The 12,472-nt window shown below is 48.3% G+C and overlaps 1 protein-coding gene across 1 annotated transcript; it reads right to left on the bottom strand.

Moving 5' to 3' along the window:
* Positions 1–592: 592 nt before the first annotated feature.
* Positions 593–3,488, bottom strand: LOC112883900 (plant cysteine oxidase 1-like). Its single transcript, XM_025949164.1, has 5 exons — positions 2,899–3,488; positions 2,384–2,505; positions 2,088–2,259; positions 1,771–1,974; positions 593–1,057 (listed from the first exon to the last, which is right to left on the bottom strand). Exons 1-5 carry the CDS (start codon positions 3,173–3,175, stop codon positions 921–923), a joined length of 912 nt encoding a protein of 303 aa, XP_025804949.1. The 5' UTR covers positions 3,176–3,488; the 3' UTR covers positions 593–920.
* Positions 3,489–12,472: the final 8,984 nt, after the last annotated feature.

A 12,472-nucleotide genomic window follows, 5' to 3' on the forward strand; every position in this document is an offset into this window, starting at 1 on the left:
TGTATTGCGGGCCTTTCTTAACTGGGCCCGTATACGTTTAGCCCACACCGACATGTCAGTGGGTAAAAAATGGGCCGCTCTTTTCTTTTGTTCTTTTTTTTGGCATATTTGCAAGAAACATTCTCCATATAATCGCAAAACAGTGATTTCATTTGCACCCATATATAGTTCGTTCGTGCTGTGTATACAAATAAACGAATGTCCTTCTATATCTTGTTTGGTGTTCATCACATTTCCGTTAAGATGTCAGGACCCACAGTTTGGGAGTGGACCTACTGTTTGGAAATTGAGCTTTGGCTACAGTTCATAGAGAGAAAAAAGTCAAACAGTTCAAAATGATGTTTACATCTAAAAAAGCATATTCGTTTTCTGCGAGGGAAAACAGTTTGACGGCGGGTAACGTGTTTCCCATTTCCCCCCTTTTGTGAACAGAATGCATTTCTCTGACTTTTTCTGACTTGCATTTGCACCCACAGTTCATCTTATTCCTCCTCCCAAAAAACAAACAGGGGGTCCATATTTCCCATTCGGATTTCAGAATCCACGGCATGGAAAACTACTTGAAATTAGAAACATATGCAAACACTTGACAGACAGAAACGAAATGAAAACTATGGATGATCAATGTATTATAACTACGAACCAAAAGAGCACATTTTCTTTAAAAAAAAGAAAGGAAGAAAGACCGAGAAAACATCTAACAACAACAACGCCGCGTGCACACAAGCAAGCAAGCATTCTATTTCTGGCCAACTGGTGGAAGTCAGTCTGTCAAGGCTTATGGCTTGCTGCTAGTGCTATTCACAAGGTTAGACGATGGTCCGATCCAGCCATGATCAGTTGGACATCATTCAGTTAGGTACAGGACAAGTACAACACGAGAGATCGAGCAGGCCTTCGTTCACGGCGACAGCCAGCGGTCACTTGTCAGAGATTGGCGGGCCGCCATAGTGGACGCTGCACATCTTCAGCTCCCTCGGCATGTCGATCTCCTTGAGCCATGCCAGACAGCCTTGATCTTGCTCAAGGTTGTTTAGGTCGCCGGTGCCGTCTGCCGCTGCAAGCAGAAACACAAATCAACCTTCCGTGAGCCTCAATGCAGTTGCAAGAACTAATATACAGCTGATAATTACACGAAAACGCTGACAACAACATCCAAGGAGCAACTGAATTTAATTTCCAGGGTTGCAATACAATTAGCACAAGCATCAGCATTGCAAGTTGCAAGATACTAGAGATTAGTGCAACTAATTATCTATTGCAGTTCATCTGTTTAATATCTTAAGGGTGAAGCTAGATTACTTTATACAGCAGGAGGCTCCAGCTGGTACATTTTTTAAGGGCGAAACTGTGTGCTTAAACCACTGATCATGTGGTCAGGTTGCAAGATGGATTGTACCTGAATTCTTAAACAAAGCCTTCTGCTGGCTGTTATTTAACTAACAGAAACATTTCCCCATCCAGTGGGCTGCTCCATGCAAAACAACTGTTTTCGATAAACTATCATTAGCTACATGTTTGCAGATCATGCCTAAACCGTCCACAGTTTTTCAATAAACAAATATAGAATATCTAGCATGATGTCAATACAATAAATAATGAGTTCCCTGAACCAACTTGGTTGGCCTTTTGAATCTAGTTGGAACAGCGATGTGTCTTTCAAGTGGCAAACAGCGGTATGGTACATTTGTCCAAATTAAGAGCTACTAGTGATTAGTGGATGCACAAAGTATTCAGATTTCATCAGAGGTAAAAAATGTGGCTACTTACTCGAATGTTGTGTATATGGAATATCGGTGTAGTATGTGCAGTCCCTGTCCTCTTCTATGGAGTACGGGGGCCCAAGAATGTCGAGGATTGCGCAAGGCGCAATGGCAGTAAAACGATGCATGTTTCCTCCAGTCGTCGGATACAGTACTGAGGTGTCACACGGCGCCGTAAAAACATCATCGACCACCAGTTTTGCCAATCTCACTGTAGAAAATAGATCTGAACATTATGACATTTGCACTATATAGAGAGGGTGAATGACAGTAAAAACGAAGCAAGACTGATGACAATATATTATAGAGTGGCAAAAAGCTTACACTGATCATCAACTTGCGATGAACAGCTGGTCCCTGACGGATCAGAATCAGGATCAACCCAGTCATATGACTTTATATGCATGGAGCCGAGGAGCAGCTTGCTGAACACCGTCATTCCAGGGTGATTGTGGAGAGGGATGACCGCATTCCGCGGCAAAAATAAGATAACCATCTGCCAGGCAAGGGGGGCGACATTCGTAAGAACAAGTTTTTTTTTAATACCGCAGTTCAGCTAAGAACCTTAGATGTTGACCATATTCATACTTTGAGTTAATTCGCACAACAGACAAGCTTACCGAGAAATTTGGGCAATTGTATATTGTCGTGTGTGTAATTGTGGGGGTTCCTTGAGCAGCATCTCTAGACCTGAAGAACTTGAGATCCGGGCTTAGGCCGACATCTTCCGGCTTCATCCTATCTGCAAACATTTATCAGAGGCAACTAAAATTCAGTAAACCCATGAATAATATATGTTGTGGCAGAGACTCTTAAGCTTCCTAGGACAAGATGGCGCTAATCAAAATTTTGCTAGTCTGCTGCGTTTCATCAAACACGTTAAGCAGTAACAATCAAGACACTGCACAGTAAAAATTCGAAAAACATGTTTGCTCCTCCAACCATTCCGGTTTATTTTGTTTCTGATCAGACAAACTCGCGTAACGAACTTTGGAGAGTGGATTACGTCACCATGCTTCAAAATTCAAGAACTTTTGCGAAATTTTTTACACGCTGAGCTCTGGATTACATAGACGAGCAGATGAATGCAGGGATAATAATAAGGTAAAGGGGAGAATGTGTTTGTGAAACGCACCGAGCATGGCGCGGAGCAGCTGGACCTCTTCGGGCCTGGGCACGGTGCCAGGGCCCCTGAAGACGTCGCGGCAGGCCTGGAATAGCCGCTGCACGGCGGCGGCGTCCGCGTCCGCCTGCACCCGCCGCCGCCTCCCGCGCCGCGCCACCCCTCCTCCGGCCCGCCTCGCCCCCGCCGGCGCCGTCTCCGCGGTGACCCGCCTCCGCTTGGCCGCGTGCTCCCCGGCCGCCGCGGCGGCGGGCTCCGCCACCCCCACTCCCCCAGCAACCACCTCCATCGATCAACCACCGTACCAGCAAGCCGACAGTAACCCCACGAAAAAAGCGATCTTTTGGCAGCAGCGAGGAATTGGAGAAAGAAGGTAGCGATAAGGACGGGATGGGAGGAGGAAGAAGGGGAGCGGCAGCGATGGGGGAGGGAAAGGCGCGGCGGCACGCGACTATAAGCGGGAGCAGGAGGAGCGTCTGGAGGAGGAGGTGGTGGTAGCGAAACCGTGGGCTGTGCCATTCACGAAGGCCATCCAGGGGGTCTGGTCTGGCTCCGGACCGACGCAAGCGGAGCGAAGCCATCGAATCGATGGTGAGAGGAGGGAGGGGGGAGTCGGGAGGGGCGGTCGCTGTCGGTGTCGCGGCCGCCGATTCGGGCGAGGCGGAAAGCCTTGCGAAACCGGCGGCGGCAGGCGGGATCCCGGTCGGTTGGGAACACGGTTTCGTTATCCGCGCCAGTGCGGCCGACGCGTGGGCCCGCGCGCCACCGCTGACTGGCTGCTACGTTCCTGGAGCGGTTTCGCTGGGAAGAGAGACCACCACCCGTCGCCGTCTATTGTTGCTGCTTCCGAACGTCGCAAGGTTACCGGAACCGACGGACATTTTTTCCAGCTTGGGTAACCGCACGTTAGGCCGATAGGGCAGTAGTGTTCACATCCATCCACCATCCATGCTTGGAGTGGTACTGGTACGTGACAAGGTTTTTTTTTACCCTTTTTTCCTTTGGTTGGAAATTTCCAGGATGTGTGCATCGTCACTCTCACCCAGTCCTGTAGTAGTCAGACGTGTGTGTCATCAGGCTTCATCCCCCAGTGGCCCAGTTGCAGTTCCTTCCTGTGTGCAGGCATGCAGAGAAGGAAGCAGGCAGACGTACGCCAGGTGTCGGGCGGACTAGAAGAGGCTAGAGGTTCCAACCAAACAGTGGGCATGCACTCACTTGGCAGGGTATCTAGATATTTTCCTCTGAGATGCTTGCTTTGCTGCCCTTTAATTTGCTGTCCAAAGTTGATGATACTGTGACGGGCCCACGAGGCCACTGGCTCGGAGGCTCTGACATGTCCTCCTGAACCAACCCGCTTGGCAAGGCAGCAGGCAAACAGTGGGCATGCAGTTGGCAAAGATCCAATCCGTGCTGCGCTCCCTCCCACTCTACAACCCCAACCATCCGACGATCCAACCAACCGACCTCCCAGACTGGAACCGTGGAAACAGCCGTACCTTTTGCAATTTAGCCCTTTCCCCCGCTACACGTGGCTGCTGCGGTAGCGCCGACGTGGCAGGGACCTTTGCGCCACAGATCTTGGTGTTGAGCCAGGCGTCACAGATCTTGACACCAAGCTAGGTTAAAAAACCATCACAACCTTCTCATGGCCGAGCCTTCTTCCATTTGTTCTTGCCCATTCGCTGTTTTTTCCTCTGCCCAACCCGCCGAACCACATCAATCGATATATTGGATCTTGAGAATCTTGATTTAATCTATAGATTTTCGGACGCAAGGTATCCTCTTCCCTCTTTAATTTTTACGTATTGATTTGGTCTATATTTCATGTATTATTAAACCGTTTGTACGTTATTACTTAAGGTTTAGTTATTAATGAGTGTACTATGCAACCTTATGGTAAATCTAGTAAACTAAGAGTGATGACGGGAACTGCTTTCACCCATCTGACGCTGCCTAGTGGTGTTCCTGTACCGATGCACTACTGCGGTGATCCTTACAAGATAGCTAAGTCAGATAAAGAGGAAATATATAACCAGAGGTATTGGATGTGTGACAATTATGCGTTCAACAGTATACCCTATCAGATCCGCATTGGGTTGATGGTGAGAATTCTGATTATTTGTTTAATTTTTTTGACATATGAAATATTAGTTGTGTGACTATTTCATGTTTTGTAGACCCCTCCCCGCTATGTGATTTTAAGCAATGTATCGACACCGAGATCAAGGAGGAGGACAAGGAGCATCTGCAGAGAATAAAGGAGTGGGATGCGGAGCGGAAAGAGTTGTTGGAGAAGAGATATCAAGAGGAGGCAACAGAAAAGGAGCGCAAAGAAAAGATGGAAAGGAGCCATGCTGCCTAGCGCAGGGAGGAGAGGGAGCAGAAGTTTAAGTGTATTCCGCTGTGCGAAAGCAGCTATGGAGGAGAATCCCGATACATTGAGGAAGGGGAAGCGGACTCGTTGCAACCAGTAGTATGCAAGATTTTCTAGTTTTATAGTTTAGCAATGCTCAAAGTTGTCAAGTATTGCAATATTTCCTATGTTGTCCTGTACCGGATAATTTCACTATGTTCTCATGTACTTGATTTTTCATTATGCTGTTATGTATGGTATCTTCTAGTGAACTAGTGTAATTTTTTCATTCATTTTACTCATAATAATTATTATAATATTGCAAAGGTAATCAACAAACTAATGTAATGGAATTAAAGACTAACAAAGTAGTGCAATACATAATTGATCACGCACAACACAAGAAGTGGTATGTGAGGACCTCAACAAAACAAGGGTGAAGAGATTCTGGACTGAACCTAACATGCTTTAGGTAATTAAATGAAACAACAAACACATAGATATAGCATGTGAACCAGATAGATCACTCCTAGTAGTGCTCCCACATAGCAAATTGTGTTGCCCCCTTCTCCAGAGTATCCTCCTATTGTAGGCGATGGCAGCGGTAGCGGCGGAGGCCCCTTTTTCCTATGACAAGGGCAGTTACAATATGAATTAGTGCACAATGTCTGCTGTGACCCGGCACCATTGCCGCTATCATCATCCTCCTCCTCATCCTTGTCATCCATTTCTAGATCGAAGATACGATTCTGCAGGTAGTATTTGTACTCCTGATCCGGATGATCAGCGGATGAATAAGAGGAGGATCGGCCAACCTAACGAACCCGCAGTTTTCTGAAGCATCGAAAGACTGTAACAAATATATGTTGTAGAAAAGAAGAGAAACATATTTAACAAAGCAATAGTAGTAACAATTACCCATGCCCGCAGGCATTTGAAGAAATGGTGACCTCCATCCACCCCCTCGGTGCACATTTGCACTAAGCAGTCCTCACCATGCATGCATTTTGGCTAATCTTTTTTGCATCGTAACTTCTGAAAGGTGTCTCGTTGGTGAAATCACTCTTGATCTCAACTGAAAACTCATACATTGCTTCCTGAGAGGAATCAAAACCAAAAGACCCCTCCCACACAACGGGAGGTCCCTTCCTTCGCCCCTTTTCTCTCTAAGTGTCGAAACCCTTACCACTACACCACCCTCCACACGTTACTACTCCCACACAATTCTCGCTTTGAAGTTAGTTGCAATGCATCCAGCAATGCGAATATATAAACTTTCCCGTGGCCTTCTGTTTCTGAGCACAGACCCTCCAATTGCAATCGACCTTCTCGCACACCATTGTGTAACGGCACTCCATATAAGAACGTCTAACCTTGAATGGTCTTTTACGTTTTACAAAATACTCTCGTAACCACCGTCTCAATGTAGGCAAGTTCTTGAATAGAAGGTCCTTCTGAATTTCTATGCTATCCCCGGTCTCAGGATCTCTAGTAGCTCGCCATCTCTTCCTTCTGCATAAGTACCGTGAGACCGACTGAGATCGCTGAATTTATGAAATAGTGAATTACGATCAGGATAAAAAAATCAGATAAGCTCCATAACTTCTTCGTGCGGAGACCTGGCGCGCGAGGTGTTTGAAGATCAAGAGCATGGGCTGGCGCATGGTCACCTCAGGCGGTCCGCCCGCCGTAAAATCGAGCAAGATGAGATGGTCACCAGACGGAGAGGGATGAAACCTCTGCTTGCTGTTGTTCTAATCCTTCTGTAAACGCTTTCTCACATTTGTTCAGGCTGATCCGTAGTTCGCATAAAAAAAATGATGGTCACCGGGCAACGTGGGGGGTCAGCCGGCGGGAGCAGCACCGCCCTTTGATCCGGGTCACCAGCGGAAGGGAAGGCAGGCAGTGCACGAACCACGAAGGTCCTAAACATCCTGTTCACCGAGAAGCCGGAGGCGCGCGGCAAGGCAGGAGGACGTGACGCGCGCCGGGAACGAAATGCGGCGGCGGCGACCGTGGTGGCGGACCGGGTGCGCACGGCGAAGGAAAGCGACGGCGCCGGCGCTGGTCGGGGTGGTCGGCATATGGTTTACCGTCCACCCCGGTCCGGACAGTGTTTCATTTATCGTCCGGGTCCAAGGTCATCCAGACCGTCGGATCCGTACGGTGCGGCCACGATGCGACCTGGCAGCTTCACTCGGGAGCCGTTTCTGGGCCTCGAGGAAGCCCAGTTACGGGAGCCCGCCCGCTCTTTCCCCCGGCCCATAGCCAACAACGCAGCTGAGCTGAGAGCATCCGGTGGGCTGGTGTGCGCATGCGCCCAGGCCTCTGGTGGCCTCGTTCGGCGACCGCCTCCGGTGATCGTCGCCGCCGGCTGACGCCGGTTCGGAGGCAAGCGGCCACCGCCGTCGCAGCTCAAGGATCGGCATAAAAAAACGTTTAAGCAGCTGCAGCAGCAACAGACCTCTTCAGGATAATTCAGTCTAGCCTGCTCGGACACTTGTATGTCTTGCAGGTCACACGAACCGTCATTGGCACGCTGCTCAGCTGATGCATGATGTAAAACCATCCCACGATTCTGAAGGGCACTCGCATAGTCACATGCAACAACAGAGGAACAACACTGACCTTTTGTTTGAGATTCTCGGTCCAGGTGTTTGATCTTCAGGCTCGAGTTAATTCGGTCTATTTCTTGGGAGACTCTGGCGCATTGGAAGGAGTTCATGATTATTAGACTTATCGTGTTCATCATCAACTCCTGGTCCGGCCAAATGCAGAGTCGTCTTCAGTTCTTGGTCATCAGAGAACTTTCGGCGTGCATGCCATGAATCTAGGCAGAGGCTGCAAATTAGAACTGATGAGACAAAGCTAAAGCACAGTGCTCACACTGGAGCCCCTTCATCTCGTGAAGGTCACACGATCGATATTGGCACTAGGGAGAGAAACGCAACGCTGATTCATGCAAAACGAACCCATGATTCAGGAATACGGCATGATATCTGAATGATATATGAACACTTCCTAGATGACTCTTGCAGCAGTAGGTGCATGCTTTTACTATCTAGCAATGAACTCAACAGATAAAGGGGTCGGCTACCAAGTACTAGTATTATATATACACCCAAGCCTTGGATGCGGTTCAAAATGTTGTACGAGTTCAAGCATTTGTGTCGCACTTTCATCACATATATGGGTAGCCATGAAATATTGAAGCAAACCAAAAGTCCAAAACAACATGGTGGGTGTTCACTTCTCTACAGCTGTGTGCATCCCAAGCTGGGCTGGATAGTTAGCCGCGCTGCGGACGCAGTCTTTCTGCTAATGTTAAATTGATACTAGAGAGATTGATGCATTTAAAAGGGAAACCAAGCTGCGGCTATCAAAAGGGCACCTCTGCTCCATGCACTCATCAACTTATAAATCATGCCGTCCTCACCGTCGTTGCTCCTCTTCAGCATCCTGATGGTTGATGGTTGTTGATGTGACCTTCACGGCCACCGGAGTCCACCTGCTCGGATATCGAGCTTTCACGATATCACACCACCATGGTACACAACCTACCTTCTCCACTCTCACCGCCATCAGCGTCATCCGCAGTGCCATCACCATCACCAATGCTTGCGGATGCAACTGCTTCCATTGCAGGACCCCATGCTTATAAGGGGCACTCAAATGGGAAGTGAATGACTTACAGCAAAGGATGCATGCTTTTACAAAGAAGCTAAGATGAACGCAGCACATCAAGTTACCAAAGAAACTTGCACTTCTCCTCCAATAGATCCGTTTATATGGAAAACTCTGAAACATGGGAGGAAACCAAAATACCATGTTGGCTATTGACTTGCCTTCCATTATTATATACTCACGTTGTCGATTTGCACTGATAGGCTAGGTCCCTCTAAGCTATCTCCAGTTGAAATCCTTTTTTCACGCTTACTCACTAAATTTAGAGTCATCAAGTCTGGCTAGACGAGCCGATGATCTTGGAGGCCAATTTCCATTCGGCTGTGTTGAAGTTCCAATGGATGATTGAAGAGAGCAATCTAAGAGTCATTGCCGTTCCCTCGCTGACAACCGGAATTTATTCTCAAGTTTCTGAATGAGGCTGGTATCGTTGTAGAGTCAGATTTTCCATCGGAGTTGATCCTCGGACCAGAACTGCAGAACACTACCACAAAATTAAAATGCAAGAGGCCTTCTAGGATCACGTCTTGTCCGTGATTTTCCGGCATGTCTTGCCGTGGTTCAACGTGTGTCCGCGCCGCCGGCGTTGGTCGTCGAGGTGTTCCGGTGGAGGCCACGCCCGGACGCGGTGTCGCGCCGTCGTTTCCGAGCCCGGAGCATGGCCACCCAGGCCGTCTGCAACGGCGCGACCTCACTGTCGGTTGGTCCATTGAGGCGTCTTCCCCGCGATCGCAGGCAGCCTCGTGACATCTTGTGACCTTTATGACCTCGACGACGAGACGGGCGTCAAGGACCCTCCTCGGCGAGTGTCAGCGCCGCCGCGCGCGCGGACAAGATGTGGCGGTTAACGCAGCGCCGCGCGGGCCGGAGAGGCGAGCCTGGCGACGCCAAGGCAGATGCTTCATCCACAGAGACGGACGCGAGGGTGAACGCACGGTGCGCCTCTCACACGGTGGCGTTGCCTCCGGTGACGAACGGGAGAGCGCGGCGGCGAGCGGCGACGCGGTGGGCAGGCCGACGGCCAGGACGGGGTGGTCGGTACTTCATCTGCCGTCCACCCCGGACGTCATTTCATTTACCGTCCGGGCTCGGGTTCTCGCAGGCCGTTGGATGCGGATAGTGCGGCCAAGATTCGTCCTGACGACCTCACCCTCAAATTTTCAGGAGCGTTCTCTGGGCCACGGCCCAATTAGCCGAGCCCACCGTTCGCTGGAACCCGTGGGCTGCTGGTTTTTCTTTTTCTTTTTCTTTTTCTTTTTGATAATTGGCTGCTAGGATTTGAAATCGTTGGAACCCGCCGTTCTCTGGTGTTCCTCGGCGCCGCCAGTTCCCCGACGACGACGTGGAAATACATCCGCCGCCGTCGTCGCGACAGCCAAGCCTTGGCGAAGCAAATGCAGGAGGAACGCAGTAGTGCGTCCTGATGAAGGGCAGAGTACGAGACGATGAGATGCGTTGAAGCAGCTTCACATGCGGCAACAGACAAACAGCCAAACTGACCTCTTGTTTGAGATTCAGACTTGGTGCGAGTATTTGATCTTCAGGCACGCTCGAGTATCTTCACCCAATTTCTTGGTTTCTTATCATCGACAACGAACTCCTGGTCCTGGTCGGATGCTGAGTCTTCTTCAGTACGTTCTCGGCCCTGCGATCGAGAACTCTCAGCGTGCATGAATTTTGGCAAGTCTGCAAATGAAAACTGATGAGACAAGCAGGTCACACAATCAACATTGGCACTAGAGAAGAAATGCAACGCTGTTTCATGCAAAACGAACCCAGGATTCTGGAATACGACTTGATAACTGAATGATTGATATACGAACACTTCCTAGGGTACTTGCAGTTGCAGCAACCGATGCATGCTTTTACTATCTACTAGCTATGAACTCGACAGATAAACGGGTCGGCTACCAAGTATATATAGACCCGTGCCATGCCTTGGATGCGGTTCAAAATGTTGTACATCTTGTGTTACTCCTTCATCACATATATCATATATGGGTAACCAGTGAAGTATTGGAGCAAACCAAAATCCTAAACAACATGGTGGATGTTGACTTCTATACAGCTGTTTGAGTCTCAAGCTCGGCTGGATAGTTAGGCATGCTGCAGGCATATGGTTTCTGCTACTCCTAATTTATATCAGAGAGATTGGAGAATATAGAAGGGAAACCAAGCTGCGGCTATCAAACGGGCAAATCTGCTAATGACAGTCGTCATAAACTAATCAATCATGCAGTCCTCATCGCCACCATTGCTCCTCTTCACCGTCCTGATGGTTGATGGCTGTTGTTGTGACCTTCATGGCCAAGTCATCGTTCGTGGTTGTGGCCGTTGTAGACACAACAGACCCTCTCCGCCGGCCGTGGCCATCAGCGTTGCCCCTTGAGCAGCCGCCATCAACAACGGTTGCGGTTGCAACAGCTCCCATTGCCACATCGACCCATGCTTCCCTCCATCGCACCTAGTGGCAGGTTGCGGCAGCAGCGCCACGGATGGTTGTCACCCCGTGTATGGCATCTGGTCTTATATGCCAAGCGGCAACAACATGAGCTTGTTGAGGGACTGCGCGGTGCCGGGAGCGACACCCATATTCATTGTTGATTCCTCTCTCTCTATATTGTTAGTGTGCATCCTAACACTTCCAATAGCCATATGCCACATGTTTAGTTCCTTCTTTCACACTTACTAAGTGAAGTTAGACCCAACAAACAGCTCTTTGTGTCATTTGGATTTGCCAGCGAATTAACTTCTATGGTGGATCGTTTTGGTTTATTTGCAGCACAAGCGGTGCGAGACAATGATAAAGATGTAAATGGGAGTCAATATGCATATTCAACAATAAGGAAAATCTAATACCAATGAAAATCATGCCTGGAACTTGTTTGTACCACCATAATTATTCATAACTATCACTGCTGCTCATTGTTTAGTTGTCGATGAGAAATGTCTATGCAGTTGGTCATGCGATGTGAGAAAAATTAATATTTTCTTAGGTTGGTAGGGGGGAAATGAAATATGTTTTCACAAGGGCTTAGCTCCAAAAATTCTAATATTGTTCTTGGACAACAGTTAGAACAAAGGAGCAAGCACGATGAATCTTGTATTTGAGTTTTTAGCCTTCAATTAATTTAGTTCACTTCCACTTCTGACTCATGACAATCTGAGTCATGTTCAGCTAGTTCCCAACCAAGAAATATAATATAAAAGTAGCATTCCTTTTTATGTAATGTTGGCGGTTTCTGATGTTTGTGCAGAAGAAGACGCGTGTTAGCCAACTCCTACTTTGCTTAAACAAAAGCTTATCATTTCAATTCTCCATATGTTAAAAGTTCAGCTCAGATTTGAATGTACATTGTTGCATTTTTTTGTCAAAGGCCCTTTCTTGGTTTTATCCTGGGTACTGTTAAGTTTATACTTCTAGCCATCAAGGAAAAAGTTTAATTTGTCGCCGCTGCAAAAGTCATTTGTAGGTATGATGATGACAACTACCATGTCGGCCACAAACCCACGATAAATCTCTTCAGGGTTGCAAAACAAGGGGAAGCA

Source organism: Panicum hallii, chromosome 3 (assembly GCF_002211085.1).
Source record: "Panicum hallii strain FIL2 chromosome 3, PHallii_v3.1, whole genome shotgun sequence".
NCBI classification, from domain to species: Eukaryota; Viridiplantae; Streptophyta; class Magnoliopsida; order Poales; family Poaceae; genus Panicum; species Panicum hallii.